The sequence below is a fragment of the Alligator mississippiensis genome, chromosome 12 (assembly GCF_030867095.1).
Source record: "Alligator mississippiensis isolate rAllMis1 chromosome 12, rAllMis1, whole genome shotgun sequence".
In the NCBI taxonomy this organism is placed as follows: domain Eukaryota; kingdom Metazoa; phylum Chordata; order Crocodylia; family Alligatoridae; genus Alligator; species Alligator mississippiensis.
Window position 1 is genome coordinate 47,852,624 of NC_081835.1, and position 17,382 is coordinate 47,870,005.

Sequence of the window (17,382 nt, forward strand, 5' to 3'; positions counted from 1 at the left end):
AACAAGATGTCTGATTTCTATCAATTATCCTCTTAAGACTGCTATACGGCTGCCTCTATAATAGTGAAATTAAAGAAAACATTTGCAATGAATCACCTCTTTGTACTTGTCCGTAAGCCGATGAGACACAAGTCTGTTTCTGTTCCTTGATGGTGTTAGTGTAACACTTAAAATCAGGTGTTTGAAGAAAGGAGTTATGTTCACAAATTAAAAATTCACTGTCTGCAGTGTTTGCTTAGAAGTTATTGCTAGTACACATGCTCCTGCTGGTGCTCTGGTGCTCACATAAATGGGATACAGCAGGCCTGAGAAATGGTCAAAACTAATTCTTTTACGCATTCCAGTGCCCTTGGAGGAATATTTTCACAGTACTCAACACTTTCTTATAAACAAAGAGCAATGTCTAAACGTTTATGGCAATTACCTGGACTGTTTGCCATGTACAGTGCAACTCAGCAAGAGGAACTGCAGCAAAATCAGGCTGACAGTTATTGGGGATGGGCTTGAACTGAAGCTTGACAATTGGGGTATTCAAAGAGAATTCAGCCCTGGATCTGAATGCTGTGACCTAAATGCCTGTGTTGAAAGAATTATACCACAAGAAGTGAGTTTCAGCAGATTTCTTGTAGTTGCCAAGTGAGTGAGAGCAGAAAATCCTGCTCTTGTCACAGATGTGTTTGAATCCATAGGAGCACAGGTATATTGTGCTCAAGTTTGGGTGAACACTGAATTCCTCACCATAAGTCATGGCCTTCCCAAGGTGGATTGCAAGGGAGAGCTCTGTAGCATGGCAGCAGCTTCTCCTTTCTGTTCACTTCTTGTTCTGAGGCAGATTGTTGTTCAGTCTGTCTATGTGAAGATAAACACATGTTGGGGGAAGGGCTGGGGTAGGGCTGAAGTCATGAAAAGATAATGAACCATCAGGTCAGATCAACAAAATAGAAAGTAGACCATCTGTGATTACAAGAGCAGTTAGATGCCAGAAGGGACTGGGGAAGAGTTGGAGCAACCCACTTAAAGGTTATCAGCCAGTTTGCAGAGTTCCCAGTATGTTAGGAGAGCTCACTGGATCTGGGGTGGGGGGACTGTTCTTGATTGTATCTGCTCCACTGCAAAGAGGAAGGAACAAGATGGCCTGGCAGATGTCAACCAAGACAAAGAAGAAGGTGATCTCTCCTCAGAAAGGACACATGCAGCATCTGGAGCAGTCTCGTGGCTGCTACAAGACATTCAGGCCTGTTATGGGCTTAGGTCAAACCAGTACTATATCAAGGGGGTGGGGGGCAAGCAGGGTGACTGCCCTGAGTGCCGAAGCAAAGGGGCACCAACAGGCGCTGCCCAGCTGGAGCGGGGCACAGGATGGAGCTGCGAGCGACTCGTTTGCGGGGCGGGGCACAGGGAGGGTGGCTCCCACCACTGTGTGCACTCCCTGGCAAGCATGGTGGGGGGGGCATATGCCCCCCAGATCTGTGTGCAGGGCGAGGGCAGGCTGCCACTGCAGACTTTGCCCTGGGTGCCAAACTTCCTTGCCACGGCACTGTGTCAAACACAGTGCAAACCACCACACAGACCCCATGGTTGATGCCTTTTTTTTAGAAATAGGATGAAGAGGAGGTAGGATGCTGGACAGAGGTAGTATCACCTAGAGGGAAGCAAAGCACAGAGTGCCAGATTATGACATGAGTCTGATGTCCTCATTTGTTGATCAAAAGGACACTGCAGTGAGCGGAGGTACCAGAAGAACTCAGAGTAGAAATGAGAAGCAGCAGCAAAAGTTGTGGGCATGGACATTGTGGGGTGAGAGAAAGATGTGTGCAACTAGGGGCATGAACACACTGCCCCAGAAAAATAGTGATGGTGACCCTTTTAAAGCCATCACTGAATGCAGGCAGGAACCAAAGACACAGCCTAGGGTGTTCCTTGAGGAGGGGCTGCACTGATTCCTGAGAAGAAAGGACTCGGCAACGGGCTTGCGCTGCAGTGAGGAACTCTCAGGCTTCGCATTCAGGGAAGTGTCTGACTGAGAACAGTGTCAGCAAAGGCAGAAGCTGCCTGTGGGAGTCAGAGGAGTCTTCAGTCTTGGGGCTGCCCACAGCTGAGCATGTGCGCCATCTCTCAGAAACGATTCACCTACTGCTCATTCAGTGCCGCCATAATGCAAAAGAGGGCAGTTGCTAGAAGGGCCAGAAGAGGTTTCTCCCCACTCAAAGTTATTGCATTTTAAACAGACTCCACAAGAGTCATCTGCAGGTGCAGGTGTTAATCAACAACCCAGCTTGCCTCATCTGGTTGACTGTCCAGCATGGGGAGACACAGACAGGTATTGCCAAACTGCAGTCATTACCAGTAACCCCATGCCAGCTTCTTGAGGCACCAGTGAGGAATGAGTGTCACTTCCTGACAGTGTCTGATAGTCGGGAAGGGAAACTACCTTAGAGGATTTCTCTGCGAAGAGTGTAATGGGCCTGGAAGTTCATGGAGCTGTTACCCTGGACATCCGGCAGCAGGCGAGAGGAGCTGGGTAGAACTGTCATTTCCACATCCCTGCCATGGAGGAGGTCCCGTGTCCTTTAGTTAAAACACTTCCCTTTGAAAATGCTCAGAGTGAGGCTAGAGCCAAGCAGTCTGTTGCCTTGCATGTGCCTGCTCAGCTTCAGCCTTAACAGCAGAGCTCGGGCTCCTATTACCCACAGGTGACTGGAGCATACTTACAGTCATCCTGAACCTGGAGAATTTCTTCTAAGTCTTCAGACAGCTGGACTTCCTTAGCTTTCCCCCCCCACCCTTGCTTAGCACTGAAAATAGGTGCAGTGCACCTCCTCGATAAAGCTGCTCTCAGAAGCCACAAACATACTCTCATATACAGCATGGGGCATGTAAGGAAAGCTGTGTTGAGCATGTGCTTCAATGGAGATGGGAACCAGGGCATAGAACAACAGCTATATAGCTGAGAGCTTTATAGAGAGGGTGCATTATACCTCTGTGCAGTAAAGCACTGACTGCCCTTGCCCTCCCAAGTACCATTTAGCCAATTAAAAAAGCTGCTCTTCTGGATTCATTTGTTTTGTAATTGGCCTTGCTGGGTTTGTATTGGTCCTTCAGTGATTGAATGGGGCAAGTACTTTTCCTAAGCTGAACGATTGGTCCTCTCCCTAGGTGGAAATCTCTGGGATGAGGTATTTGCAGAGCTCCAGGTTATTCTTCCCTTCTTTTGTAGTTGATTTACATGTAGGAGATTTCGACCATGGCAAAGCAAGTGAAATGAATAAAGTACAAAGTTCTGTCAGGTACTAGTCAGACACTGTTGATGCTTTAAGCATAATGTCAGCCATGTTACAATGGAAAGAAAAGGTGTTTTACATACAGAAATCTACATACATACAACAGCCCAAGACTTCTAGTTTTGTTGTTGTTGCTTTAACAAAATGACATGACAATGTTTAGAAACTGACCTTGGATTCTCTCTCTTCCAGGAGCGTCTCCAGCTTCTTCTGTGCAGCACGACCCTCGTGGTCGTCACTGACAATCAGTATGACATGATTCCAGTTGAAGACTCGCATCATCTCAAACCAGACATTGGACTGGTGAGAGTATGGCGGCACAGTGCGCAAGAAGGATAGATGGATGCTCTGCAAAGAAGAACAACAGCTAAACATAGACCTTTGCAGCTCATTCTTGCAGGGGTTTCTTACTGACCAATCAGCTCCACATGTACTGGGCAAGCTTAGAAATCAAGAACAAGCAAAGCAGGAATTTTTGGCAATCTATCGGCTGTTGACATCAAACCGTTAGCAGGCCTCTGTAATTTAGAATTCCCTTTCTTGGTTGAAGAGCAGGTAGTAACCTTGATTTCACACATTTTTGTTTCCTGGAGCCAACCCAACACATGGGGTGAATGGATTTTTGGTCTGTGACTTACTAGTGTATGAGCAAGGAAATGAACTGGTGCAGTTATTCATTGTCAATAACATTCAATGCAAATTTAGCCTTTTTCTGATCTTAAATTATTTAAAAATGATTTTGTACCGTTCTGGGGGAGCAAATAAGAAAGGAGCACTGATGAGCAATTTTCGATGCATGCGCATATACCAGGCTTTTGCTAAAAAGGCAAGCAATATGTTTGGGTATGTAGGGGTTGGCATAGAAACTAAAGATGAAACTATTTTAATGGCAATGTATTCATCAACAGTACACGTTCACCTGGAATGCAGTGTTTATTGCTGTCAAAAAGGTTAGAAATAAAAAGGGCCCAGAGAAAGCAACAGAAATCAGAGCCATGGAAAAGCATGTTTATGACATTTTGGATGATTGCTTCTTGGAAGAGCTTGCTCTACAGCCCATAAGAGATGAAACAATTCTGAACTCCTAGCTTATATAACTAACCCACACTCCGTGGCTCAGGAAGTAACTATGGCTGAATGATTAAGCAACAGTAATTACATTCAACATCCTCTGGAGAGGGATTGTACCAAAACTGCAGCTGACGCAAAGGTTGAAAAACAGCTTGTTGAAAAGGCTGTGCAGGAAAATGTAAGGAAATTAAAATGCTTATATTCTCATTCTGCATAAGATCTACCCAAGCAACCCAAGCAAGTCCCAAAAGGCAGGCAGAGCCCTAAACAGGAAAGGGCATAAAACAGAGGAGGAAGGAGCTGAAATGATAAAATTGAGGTTACATAAGACAGAAATTGGGAAACCATCCCAAATAAACAATATTAATGTTCACATAGTTTTCAGCACTTTGGAATGTGGGGGTGACCAGTAAAGTGGCAACATTAGCAGAATTAGCAAATGAACTATTTAGGTTAGTCAAGATTGGAGAAGACTCTACAGAACTTCTACAGGACCTAACCCAGATATGGGAATGGGCAACATGATAACAGATGGAATTCAGCATTGAGGCTGGCAAAGCAAGTCATGTCAGGAGGATTAAATAGACATGTTTCAGGGTTCTAAGTTAACATTAACCAGTCAGAAAAAAGACCCAGGCCTCATAGCAGACAGCTCATTAACATCTCTTCTTCTGAGGTAACAGAAGTTATAAATGCAAGCAATATGTTGGGATGTCTAGGGACTGGGAGAGAAAATAAAGACAGAAATATTTTAATAGCATTATATCCATCAACCACACAACTTTACTTATCATACAGCATTTGCTTCTAGTTATCCCATCTTTAAAGTTTAAAAATGAAAGGGGTTCAGAGAGGGCAATAAGTAGAGTCATGGAGACCATTTGCATGAATCAGTGGTCTGAATAGAGCTGATCAAAAGCTTTTGAACAACATTTTTTTAAAACAGAAAAAGAGCCTTCTTGTGTGATTCAATATTTTTGCAAGAACTGTCCATTTTCAAAAATGTTTGTGACATGTTTGAAATAATTTTAATATTTGTTTTGACCTTTTATAATTTTTATTTGTTGTTCTTCATTTTTCTGATTTTTTTTTTCTTCTTCACTTAACTTTTCCTTTCCTTGCCTTCTTGTTTCCAATCATTTTAATGGATTTTACAAAATGACTAGGGGAAAAAAGGGGACAAGTAAAAAGTCTGGATAATGATATTTGCAAAATCATAGGTCCTAGGTAAGATCCCAGAAGACTGAAGACAAGCTGACACGTACTGTTTTTAAGGGGGGGTGGGGTTGGGAATAGGACCAGGGGAACTGCAGATGGGTCCACCTGACTTCAGTACCTGGGAAGTTACTAGAGCAAATTATAAAACAGTCAATTTGTAACCACTGGGAGGAGGAGGGGGAAATTACCAGCAGGTAATGTGGATTTGTTAAGAACAAACAGGTTCAAGTCAACTTGTTTTCCTTCTTTGACAGGGTAACTAAGAAGACAGAAATGAGATAGACAGACTATACTTTTATTTTAGTAAGGCCTTTGGTCAGTGTCACATGCCAGTCTCCTGAGTAAACCAGAGAAATGTGGGCTAGATAGACTTACTGTTCGAGATATTTGTAACTGGCTGAATAATCACAAGCAAGGAGATACCGTATATGGATCCAGATCATAATGGCTGTAAGTTTCAAGTGAGGTTCTAGAGAGGTGTGTTCTGAGTTCATCCTTCTTTAACTTTTTTATTAATGATTTGGATACAGAAATAGAGAGCTTTTTCTGATCAAGTTTGCAGACAACAGAAAACTAGAAACTCTTTGGAGGTAAGAAGAATTCAAAAAGGAGCTTGATAAATTACAGCCCTGGGCCTTAGTTGACCATGACTTTTTTAGATCTTTCTTAGTTAGTCTTAATAATTCAACCTGAACAATTTTCACCCTATAAATTGTTTGGGAACAGTTTGCTTTCACTGCCTGGTCCTCACTATTTGGTGAGGTAATATTGGACTGGTGGCACAGGTAATGTAGAACTGCTTCTGCTTTTTATTTAGCTTATTACTATAATGTCTAAGCAGGGCAACAATTAGACCTAACAGTGCATTGTGAATCTGTATTATGGGCTGAATAATCATTGTTGGTGTTCAGCCTCTTGATATTATGGCAACTGGTGCAGCACCTGAGTAACAGTGAAAAACTGACTGTAGGACTGAAGAAATATTTGCAAGCCCAAGTCACCACTCTGATTTGCAAGAGGCTATGCAAAGCACATCTTGTATCCTTTATCAGCAAAGCCAAAACTAGCACAATCATATTTGGGGTAAGAACTCTTTGCTAAGTGAGCTTAATAGAGTAGAACTATTCTGGATACCCCTGCTCATGGGCCTGTGTCAAGAAGGGGAAGAACCAATACAAATTCAGAATTAAACCTGAACAAACATTTCAGCAAATAACTAACATACGCAAAGCTATCTTACTGGCGTGCTATAAGCAAACAGCAGCAAACAAATAGTTTTCAAATACAGCCTAGGTTTCTGTTTATAACTGTCCACAAACTAAAAGATGTTTACACAAAGTCCTGCGTTGTTCAGAATAATCATTCACGGTTTTATGCTAATTTATTTCTACTGAAAAGCTTCTCAGCTTGTCTGAGGTGTCATGAGTCATGTGGTACTATTGTGATCCCCAAGGTTCAGGTATGGAGCACAAATACTCATTATGACAGATGTGGGTGAAAAAACCCCCATGATTTCTGAAAGAAGCAGTGCATTAGTTCCACCCAGCTCTGTGGCATCAGGTACTTAAGTGGGGCTTTTTGACACTTTTATCTAAACCTGATTCAATCAGCTATTATTACAAATTGAAGACTTGTTTCCTGAAATATTCTGCAGCGTCCATGTAAAACTGCCTTTCCTATGAACCTTTTTGCCACCCAAAAGGTCTGCAGTAACGAAAGCACTTGACAGATCCATGTCAACCATTCTCTGGGCCTGTCTATAGGTACACTAACGTGCTATAGTTAATGCGCATTAAACCTAGTACCTCCACTGTGAGGTACTAGGAAAATGTGCATTAGTCTGTCTTAATGCACATTAACTAAAGAGTACAGGGTGTCTGTAGACTTGCTGGGAGGCTGCTTTGATGTGCTGTAATTACAGTGTGCCGTAGCAGATTCAATTAATCAAGTCTGCTGGAGCGTGCTAAGTAGTGTGCTCCAGACAGCCTCAGTGTCTTGTATATCAGTGTCCCCATGCTTCAAAATGGTAGCAAGGGTGCTTTAACTAAAGCTCGCTCAATGAGTTAAAGTGCCCCCACTGCCATTTTGAAGTTCAGGGATACTGATACATGGTGAGACACTTCAGTGCTTTAATTAGAGCAGCTCTCAGAGACACTCTAATTATATACCATCCCCAGAGCACAGGTAAAAACACCCACAGTTTTTAAGTAATGCTTAATGAGGGTAGCTTATTTTAATGCGCATTAAAATAGCACTGAGTGTTATAATAGCCTGCAAAGCAGCCTCCACCTTGTTATGGCAAGCTGCTGGTTACTATTTATGCTATATAGGAAAGTGCCAGTCAAAGCAGGACATAGCCCCCAACATGAGGAACTGTTAAATTCTGGGCCACCATGAAGAGTTTATAACAGAGAAATTATCCCAGAGCAAAGAGTCTGTCCTGTGCCTAGCTTTCACCTCCTAACACAGGGAGCATCCTCATCCCAGTTAGTACTGCCCAGAAGCAGAGCCCCATGCACAAAGAGCTATATGTTAAAATGGCAGTCCAAGTTCAGAGCAAATAAATACTGATCAGTTCCAACTACAATCAGTTTGGGTTTTTTTATATGTTTTAGCAAGTAAGCAGGATTCAGTCCACATATAGCTAATTCTTTTGACCATCAGATTAAAATCTTTCCTAAAGCCTAGCTATCTGACCACCCGGCTGACTTCCATACTGAGATTCAGGCACAAAAAAACATTAGATTTTCAGAGGTCCTGAGCTCTCTCAGACCTCACAGACACCACTGGAAGCTCAGCCCCTTTGCAAATCAGATCACTTTTATTTAGTTCAGGGCACAGAGCATAAACATGGATTTAGGTACTCACTGGATAACTCAGGTGTGAATGCCCTGGGCACAGTGATTTTTTTCAGATCAGGTTCCTAATCTTTAATATCGTTTTATTAGATACTTCACAAACATGGGGTGTGCCTATTTGCTCTGGCAGCAGATAGACTTTCTTGTCAGCTTCAGCCAACAGATTATCCATTCTCTGTTGCACACTGTAGAGTTTAAGCCCTGCACCCGCCAGTCGGCATCATGAAGGCCTTTGATTTTATTGGTTAAACAGCTGCTGCCCTCTGGTTATTTGGAAATCCTGACTGACCTGAGATAAAGGCAGTTTCCTTGCCAGAGGAATCCTCTGAGTAGCAAATGTTTTTCCTTATTATTATATTATAGAAATAATGTCTTGATGGGGTTACAAAGTGAAGCACTCTGTTGTTAGGAAATGCCAGAATCAATGTAATCCCATGCATTTGGCCCCCCATGTGCACAACTATTATAATGTATTTTTTAATTACATGACTGTAGATTATTTTTCCACAAGACCCCTATCTCATTCAGTGCACAGGGCAGATGGGGCTCATTGAATAGGTATTTAATCAATCATCTTTTTATCTCACTATTTAGTGGCCCCACGCAGTATTTAATGCACATCACCCAAACCCTGCACACATTAAAGCAGCAGAAGCCAATCTTTTTGGCAGGCATGCCACAAATTAGTCCCACACCCTCCTTGAGTGCTACTCCCATCTCCATCCCCTGCCCTATCTGCTACTGTGCTGCCTGTCCCCTCCCTGCTCTGCTGTGTGCCACACATGCCACAAGCTGGCCACCTCTGTTCTACAAAATGATTTCTTTGCTCATAAGTTTTTCTCTGGTGCTCTCAGCCCTCTGGCATGAGGTGTGGTGGGCTTACTATCCCTTTTTACAGGTGAGGAACCGAGGCACAGAAATTAAAGCCAAAATTGTCAAGTGTCCACTCATTTGAGGGGAGGAGGACCAATATGAGAAGCCTTGGACCTGATTTCTTCCAGATTACGTAGCACTGTAAATTAGGGCTATGCAAACCTTCAGTCCCTGATTCGATTTGGTGGAGATTCGGCCCAATTTGGTGGCTGAATCTCTGAATCCAAATCAAATCAGAGGACCCTTTAATCTCTCCAAATCGAATCAGAACCCTCTGAATTGATTCGGAGAGACTCGGAAATTTGGACATAGACACAGCTTTAAATGTTTTTTCCGCATACCTCTAGGTAGCAGGGGTTCATGAGTGCTGTGATGCTGGGGCGCATGGAGCCCCCCCTGCACCCCGCCAGCTTGGCAACTGGTGTCTCCTGGGTCTGGAAGGCACCTGGGGTCTCCCCATGGCCGATCGCTGAACTGGGGGGCAGGGGGGGACGGACCCAAAAGTGGACTGGAAGTACTTCCGGTCCCCTTTTGGGTTTGCCACTGAGCACGTGGAGGGCCCCCCATGCTCCTGTGGGACACTCCACCTGCCTCAGCATTGCACTGTTCACAAGCCCCACTGGTACTTCGAGGTATATAGAAAAAACATTTAAAGCTGTACCTATGTCCAAATCACTGATTCTCCAAATCAGCATTGAATCTTCAGATTCGGATTCAGCTGAATTGAATCAGGGACAGTGATCCAAATCAACGACTCAAATCACTGTCCCTGATCCGGGCCAAATCCAAATCCAAATTGAATAGGGCCCACTTCGCACACTCCTACTGTAAATCACTTTAAATGTTCAGATCAGAGCTTCCATTGACTTCAGCTGCAACTGAGCAAGTGGCCACTGCCAAAGACATGTCAAGTGTCTTGGGTTGGGTTCACATAAAATGAGAAACACAGCAGCTGCCTCTACACATGCAGATAAAGGGGAAGTGGGATCTAATGCATGAGCCATACAACTGCAGCAGGTGTGATTGTGGGATTGCACATTAGACCACATGGCGCCTTGTTGCAGATACAGGGGAAGCTCAATCCTGTACTCCCCCTGTGCTGGCAAGAAGCAAGCTCTTGTGGCTGGGAGCCCCCTCAGCTGGGGGCCTCCCAACCACGGGGGCACCCTACACACTCCTGCAGCTGGGAAATGCAGCTGCTGTGATCTCCCAGCCCCGGGGTTAAGTGAAATCCCTGGGGCTGGGAGATCTCAGTTGCTGGGGTCTCACAGCCTCATAGGAGGGGAATGAAACACCCAAAGGCTGGGAGAGCCCGGCAACCACAATCTCTCAGCCCTGAGGGTTTCATGCACCCCTGGGACTGGGAGATTGCTGCCATGCCCTGCATATGATCCAGCTGGGTCCCAGCACCAGACTGCCCAGACCTTGTGTCCATAGCTGCAGGACTCTGGGTCCCGGCAGCCATGGGGTGCTGCTGGGACCCAAAGTCAGCAGCTGCTGGGGTTGAGAGCCCCTTCAGTTGCAGGACTCCCATGGCCCCTTCAGTTGCAGGATCATGCTCAACTGCTCCGTTCTGTAAGGCTGGAGCACGTGTGGTCTGGTTACACAGCGGAGCTGTGAGGGGCTGGAGCATGCTCAGTGAAGAGGGACTCTTTGGATTTAGCTGCCCAACTCTGCCAATTCTTTACCAGGCATGTGTGACCTGAGATTTTTCAGAAGCTCATAAGCAAATTCACTTGGAAACAGCAGAAGATACATCCCTGACATCTTGGCAACACAGGGCTATCATTTTGCTCCAAATTACAGCTTCCCTGTGAAATTTTTAAGATGGGTGAAATGTCTCATTTTCCCTTAATCTGACAAGCACCTAGCTGAGGTCATCTGACCCCAGTGCTCTTTCCTGCCAAGGGCAGGGGTCAGACTTGATGACCTACTGAGGTCCCTTCTGACCCTAATATCTATGAATCTATGAATCTATTATCATCAAAAACAGCTGATCTCTTGCTTTTTGCTGAGATGTTCAAAAAAAATTTAGGTTGAAGCAGACTCCTGGCACAGAAAACTTCTTCTCACATGGTAGGAATTCGGCAAGGTTACAAGCAACTGAAAACAGGGTCTTATAATGGAAAATACCAATTATACCTAACTACAGACATCACTGTCTACACAGCCCCTATAAGAAACAACATTAACAACAGTGAGTGATAACTCTGTTGAGAAGAAACTGGAATGATATATACATGGGTACCCCTCTATTCCTGGCACCAGTTATACTGAAAAATGCCTTTCTGATTGGCAACTCCTGTCATATCCCATGAAGGCTGTCTCTGAGGCTGGAAGGGATACCTGCATCAACTCAGCAGTGGCACCCAACATGTTTCCTAATACCTGAGCAAACCGCCTTCTGAAGTCCAAGTAGTTTCTAATGTTCAAGATTCATCAACATCACCCCGTCTCTCCTGTTCTCCCAGCAACACTTGATGGGTGGCACTTTTGGCTCAACTGAAATCTCCCCAGTGCTCCCACCACAAGCTAGTCAACCTTACTGCACAATCAGCATTCATTATCTGTAACCACAACAACATCAGACAAGTTTGCTGACCATTCTCCCCTGTGCAGAGATGCCCACATCTGCTGATGCTTTAAAACCAGGGCTACAGAGCACCATGGAAATCTTACTCAACAGCTAGACTAACATTATTATTAGTTGGGAGAACTAAGCACCATGTTTGTCCATAGAATCAGTAGAAGACGTGCAGTGACAATGCAAACTTCTCCCCAGTTCTGGTAGGCAGGGCATACCTCTTTTCCAGATGCCAACCTTTGGGGCATGTCAATATTCAGGCCTAGTAAGCCCTACCCTTGTCTATTCTAGAGGCTGATGGCAGATGGCAAGGTGGAAACTGTGAGAGTGGAAGTTTATGAAGGAACTTGGCCTGTTGGAGCTGGATTGAGCCTATCCAGTCCTTTTTATTGATCCTGGAGCAGTGCATCAATAAGACTAATGAGCCCTGAGCAAAGTTCTAGTTATACTGAGCTGTTGTTGTTTGATTTCATCTGAATCACTGCTCGTCCTCTCATGAAACTTGGCTTCATTTGGCATGTTGCAGAAGTGACTAATTTTGCACAGAACATTTGCATCAAAGAACATTCCCATTCTACATGTGAAAGCCATCACTGTGTGAAACAGGCACACATTCAAGCTTTGGAATAGGGCAGCTCTAACCCCATGGACTCATGGACCTCAGCAAAATTATCCACAATTGTGTGTCCAACTTTGAGTTTGCAGTGAAACAAGAAAGTTGCAGCTGTCTCTGGAACAATTCTAGGGTACTCTTTCAGGCCTTACTGAGCAAATACATTTTCAGAAGATGTTTTGCAAGATCAGCTATGAGTTGAGACACATCTCAAGAAAGAAGCACTTGCAGCACCATCCCCTTGGAGTAACAGAAGTGTGATATGAACCCGGCAGTGAGGCCCACCCAAAGTTTGTGCAAAACCCTCTAAAGTTCTCAAAATATATTAGGCTTAAGTGGAGAGTATCCCTGACCTGGCACTCTGCATATGGGGAGTCTCACTTACAAATGCCTTTTAATTTTCTTAGGGATTATGGACATTGGTTGGGGCACCTAGAACATCTGTTGGGAGATAGACAGATGATAATATTTAATACATAAGGATACTTTAAAAATAATTTCTAACATCTCTGCTGCTAATGATGACACATCAGCCCACGGAATGAACTATCTTTCTAAGAGATACTCAGTAATATAGTCCTTGTCCATCTCTGCAGTTCTGCCAGTATCCAGAGCCCACTCAGGAGGACCCCAGCTGTCCTTTGTCACCAGTTCAGGAATTAGTTCATTCATTCAATTTAACCAAAGAGCTTTGAGTCCAGCAGCTTTACAGAGAAATTGCAGAAATGATCCAGCAATATGTAGGTCAACCCTGTAAGCTGTTGCAAAACAAGGAATCCAGAGAAAGCAAGAGTAAGAGAGAACAACAGTGTCATCATATCAAACTGAAAAAGAAAGAAAGAAAGAAATTCTGGAGAAAGTAGTGCAGATATCATTAGCCACTCCTGGTGGATGCTCTTCATTTATAGCACATGTATGAGGTACTGTAATAGGAAACATGCATCAGTTACCTTATCAGAATATATAGACATGCGTGTTGTCAGACCAATGACAGGAATCCTGTAGAAGCCAGCTGTGTATGATACAGGTGTTGGTGTTAGGTGATCATTTGGAGCAGGTGGGTGACTAACTAATATTGCATAGACCTGTAGAACACAGGATACATGATACAAACATTATTTCACAGGAGCAAATTGTCATGAACTGTGAATTTCCTTTTCTTTTTTGCAACATTAAAAAGCCAAGTTCTAATGTGATAACAGCATTCAAACAAAAGAAAGCACAATCACACTGCAAAAGCGACACATGTCACATGTCATGATGCGGTTCAATGCATGGAGGAAGGTGTGCGTGAAAAGACTGCTTTTAGCCCTGGGCTGAAGCCTATGAGGAAGAAATGGTTCTATCTGGGGTTCCATCCTGATGGAAATGTGCTGTCTGGCTGCTTGCAACAGAAGCTAATAACTCTCCTAGCTTACAGATTAAAGGGAAACATCTCCCTTACAGTCACACTATGTAATGCAATTTATTTAACCACACATTTAATACTCTACTGTAATTCCCCTCTGAGGACTATTACAAGCAAAGTGGTCAGCTGGGATTCTTAGTGAGAGCAAGAGCTCTGAGTGCACGTCAGAGCTACAGAACAAATCAGCCATCTGTCCGCTGAGCATGCACAAAGATCAAAGAGCCAGGGAGAAGCACAAGTTGGGTGGGTGGGTGGGGATGAGGGGGAACACACAGGAGAATCCTCAGCACTCAGGCAAAGGCATAAAGAAGCCAGGGAAAGAATACATCTCAGTAGCAGTTTTCATTCCTCTTAGCAAAGCAGGGTGATTGTAACTGCCAATAAAACCACATAATTTTATACAAAATTGCTTTCACAGCCCCATAAATGTGCCAGACACTTGACAAGCACAAGACCAGCTCCCCAGCTGGTGTAAATCAGCATAACTCCATTAGCATCAATGGAGCAAAACCAATTTGCATGATTGGAGAATCTGACCCATTGATCAAGACACCTTCTCTGTCCTAGGAGAGGAACACCACAGAAACACAAGCAATGAGCCAGGGAGGAGCAACTCCAAGGCGGAGGCAGGAAGGATGCCTGGAGGCAGTGGGGTTTGTGACAAGACTGGAGGAGGGTGAGAGCACTCTCAGGGAAGAAAACAGTTATTCCAGTCCAGGGATGTACCCAGGGAGAAGGGAATAGCTGAGAGGGGATGAAAGAGGGTGGAGAAGGAAAACAAGAGAATGACCAGGGTGCAGGGCCCAATGGAAGAGGAGAGGAGTGGAGAGGGGGATGTATGATCTTGCTAGCAAGAATTAGGTACTTGGTCTGAATGTAGGAAAAGCCAGGAATCCAGTATGGCTAGGGCAAGGGATTGCTGGGTGGAATGAAGAGAGATGATTGTAGCAGTGATGTTTTTACTGGACTGAAAGGTGCAGAGAGGAGGCCAGAGAATGGTGTTGCAAAAGTCAGAGTGTTGCAAGCAGAGGAAAGGGAACGCCCAGCAACACTGCAGGCAGAGGAAAGAACGTGCCTAGCATTGGTGCAGACAGCAGGAGGAAGGCGGGGGGAGAGCCTGGCAGAGCTAATATCGCTAAATGTATGCAACGTGCCAAGATATAAAATACGCAGGCAACACTATAGCCCAGTGTATGGGCCACCAGCCCAACAATGCACAGTGACATGATTTCTGGAACCTGAAAATACTGGTGTGCCACGCCGAATCACTCCCATCTATGACAAGCCGACTACGAAGCGACACGAACAATGGCTAAAATGCGTCACTCAGCAGTGTCGCTGAATGCAGGCAGGGCTGTGAATGCATGGAACAAACCTGGCAAATATTCACAATTCAGAAAACCTCCATTGTATCAAATTTGCACCAGTTTACCATGTTCCATACTCTGAGGACCAGGAGAAGAGCTAGCCACCGCTTCAGTCACACTTCTAACCTCAAAACAGCTTCAATAAGGCATAAGCCCCTTGGTGGGCCTCTGCACAAGCCTGTAATTGCCAAGTAACCGATATGGTCAGGCCAGCAGTGATACAGTGGTCTAAACCCAGGGTGGGGGGTAGCAGCTCTGCTGGACACGGGTACTACATCACAATGAACATGTTCCATTTTCCTATGGGTGTTCTGATCTCAGGGTGACAGATGGAGGCACAGGAAGGTACTCACAGCCTGTTTCCTAGCAAAACGGCTCATATTCACTCCAGACAAGGGATTTATCCCCTGCGGGCTCCATGCAAAGGGGTTTCAGGCCCCTATTCCTCCCAGACAACCATGCTGAAATACTGCTGTAAGGCAGGGGAGGCCTGACCAGCACTGCCTGACCATCACCACTGCCACACCCCACTGCTCTCTGAACCCAGACCAGAAGCTCATCCCAGCACCACCACCTCGTGTCTCTCCATCACTGGCTGCCCCCCCCCCCACCTGCCTGTGTGGACACCTGCATGGATGGGCATGTGTGTGTGTCTGGGCAGGACCTGGATGAAGGGTGTGGGTGGGGACTGGGGACTGCTAGAGGAGACATGCCTTGCAGAGGAGAGTGCTCAGATCTTCTCTGCAGCGGCTGAATCCTGCCGGCTCCCCGCCCCTAACAGCTCCCGGACAGGATGTGGGGCACCAAGCCTCACCCCCCCACCCAGCCCCGCGCCCCCATCCCGGTTTGGACTGGAGGCAGCGGGCGCCTGGCGGGAGCTGCCAGACAGCGCGGGGGAGGCGTGTGCGGGCTGCAGTGGCAGGGACGGGACGTGCGGGGACACGCGTGGCTGCCGCCGAGCCCGCCATGGCGCGGGGGTGACAGCGGGGAGGGGGGGCGCCTCCCCGTGCCGCCGCGGGCTGGGCAATGAAGCGCCGGCGATGACCTGGTTGCGCGGCGCGGGGCTCTGCACGTGCGTGCGTGTGCGCGGGGTGCACGTGTGGGCGCGCGTGCGAGGAGTGTGCGTGTGTGCCTGTGGGGTGCGCGTGCAGGGAGCGCGTGTGCGTGTGCGCGCGCGTGCAGGGAGCGTGCGTGTGTGCGGGGCGCGCGTGTGTGCGCGCGTGCCCAGCCCCGCGGCTCTTATGTAAAAGGCTGCAGTGCAGCGGAGCGGCTCCGCGGGGTCCCCGGGGCGAGGAGGCGTGGCCCGCCGGACCCCCCGTGTGCCGCCCAGTGTCCGCGCCCCGCCGCGCCCCCCCCCCCTCCCGGGCCGGCGGGCACCCGCCTCGGACGCTGCGGCCAGGGGAGCCGCCGAGACGCCTCGGCCGCTGCCCTGCCCTGCCCTGCCCTGCCCTGCCCCAGGCAGCCCCGACGCCCGCGCGGCGCGGACACACGCACACCCCCGGCCGGCCCCCACCCCGTGCCCGGAGCCTGGCGACGCCGCCGCGTGGGGCGGCCCGAGGGCAGGCGAGGGGCGGGATGGGTGCGGATGGCGATGGCGCGGTGCATGGAGATGCGGCGAACGGCCCCGGGGACACGGCGCCCCGGGCCGGCCCTGGCCGGGGGAGGCCGCGGCCCGGTACCTGGCTGGAGATGAGGTCCTCGCAGACGGACAGCGCCATCTGGATGGCGTTGGGCTTGTGCGTGACCGAGGTGGCGTTGAGGTGGATCTTGAAGGTGCCCTGGCGCTTGTTGGCCTGGTTCACCGCCTCGCGGAAGATCTGCTCGTGCTTCTTGGTGCTCAGCACCGCGCCGATGTTGACGATCTTGGGGTCGCAGCCGGCGCGGGCGAAGGAGGACGAGAAGAGCAGGGCGAGCAGCAGGAGCCGCATGGTGCTCGCCCGGGGGCGCTCCGCGGCCCGCCCCGTCCCTGCCCGCTCAGGCGCCCCGCGAGCGGCGGCAGCAGGCGGCGCGGGGCCCCGCCGGCCCCATGGGGCGGGCGCCGGGGCGCGAGGCCGGGCGCTGTTCGCGGTGCTGAAGCGCCGTCCGTGCCGCAGCCCGCGGGAGACGCGC

At 47.4% G+C, this 17,382-nt stretch overlaps 1 protein-coding gene across 6 annotated transcripts in view; it reads right to left on the reverse strand.

The window, feature by feature from the left end:
- The window catches only part of GRIN1 (glutamate ionotropic receptor NMDA type subunit 1), a 61,463-nt gene extending 44,259 nt beyond the window's left edge, over positions 1–17,204 (reverse strand). For all 6 annotated transcript variants that reach the window (XR_009455881.1, XM_059715438.1, XM_019475929.2 and 3 more), the window contains exons 1-3: positions 16,953–17,204; positions 13,449–13,583; positions 3,453–3,629 (exon numbers count right to left, since the gene is read on the reverse strand). Coding sequence is in view for 5 of the 6 variants with exons in the window: in XM_059715438.1 (XP_059571421.1) it covers positions 3,453–3,629; positions 13,449–13,583; positions 16,953–17,201 (561 nt within the window). In the remaining variant the exon portion in view is untranslated. The remainder of the gene's footprint in view (positions 1–3,452; positions 3,630–13,448; positions 13,584–16,952) is intronic.
- Positions 17,205–17,382: the final 178 nt, after the last annotated feature.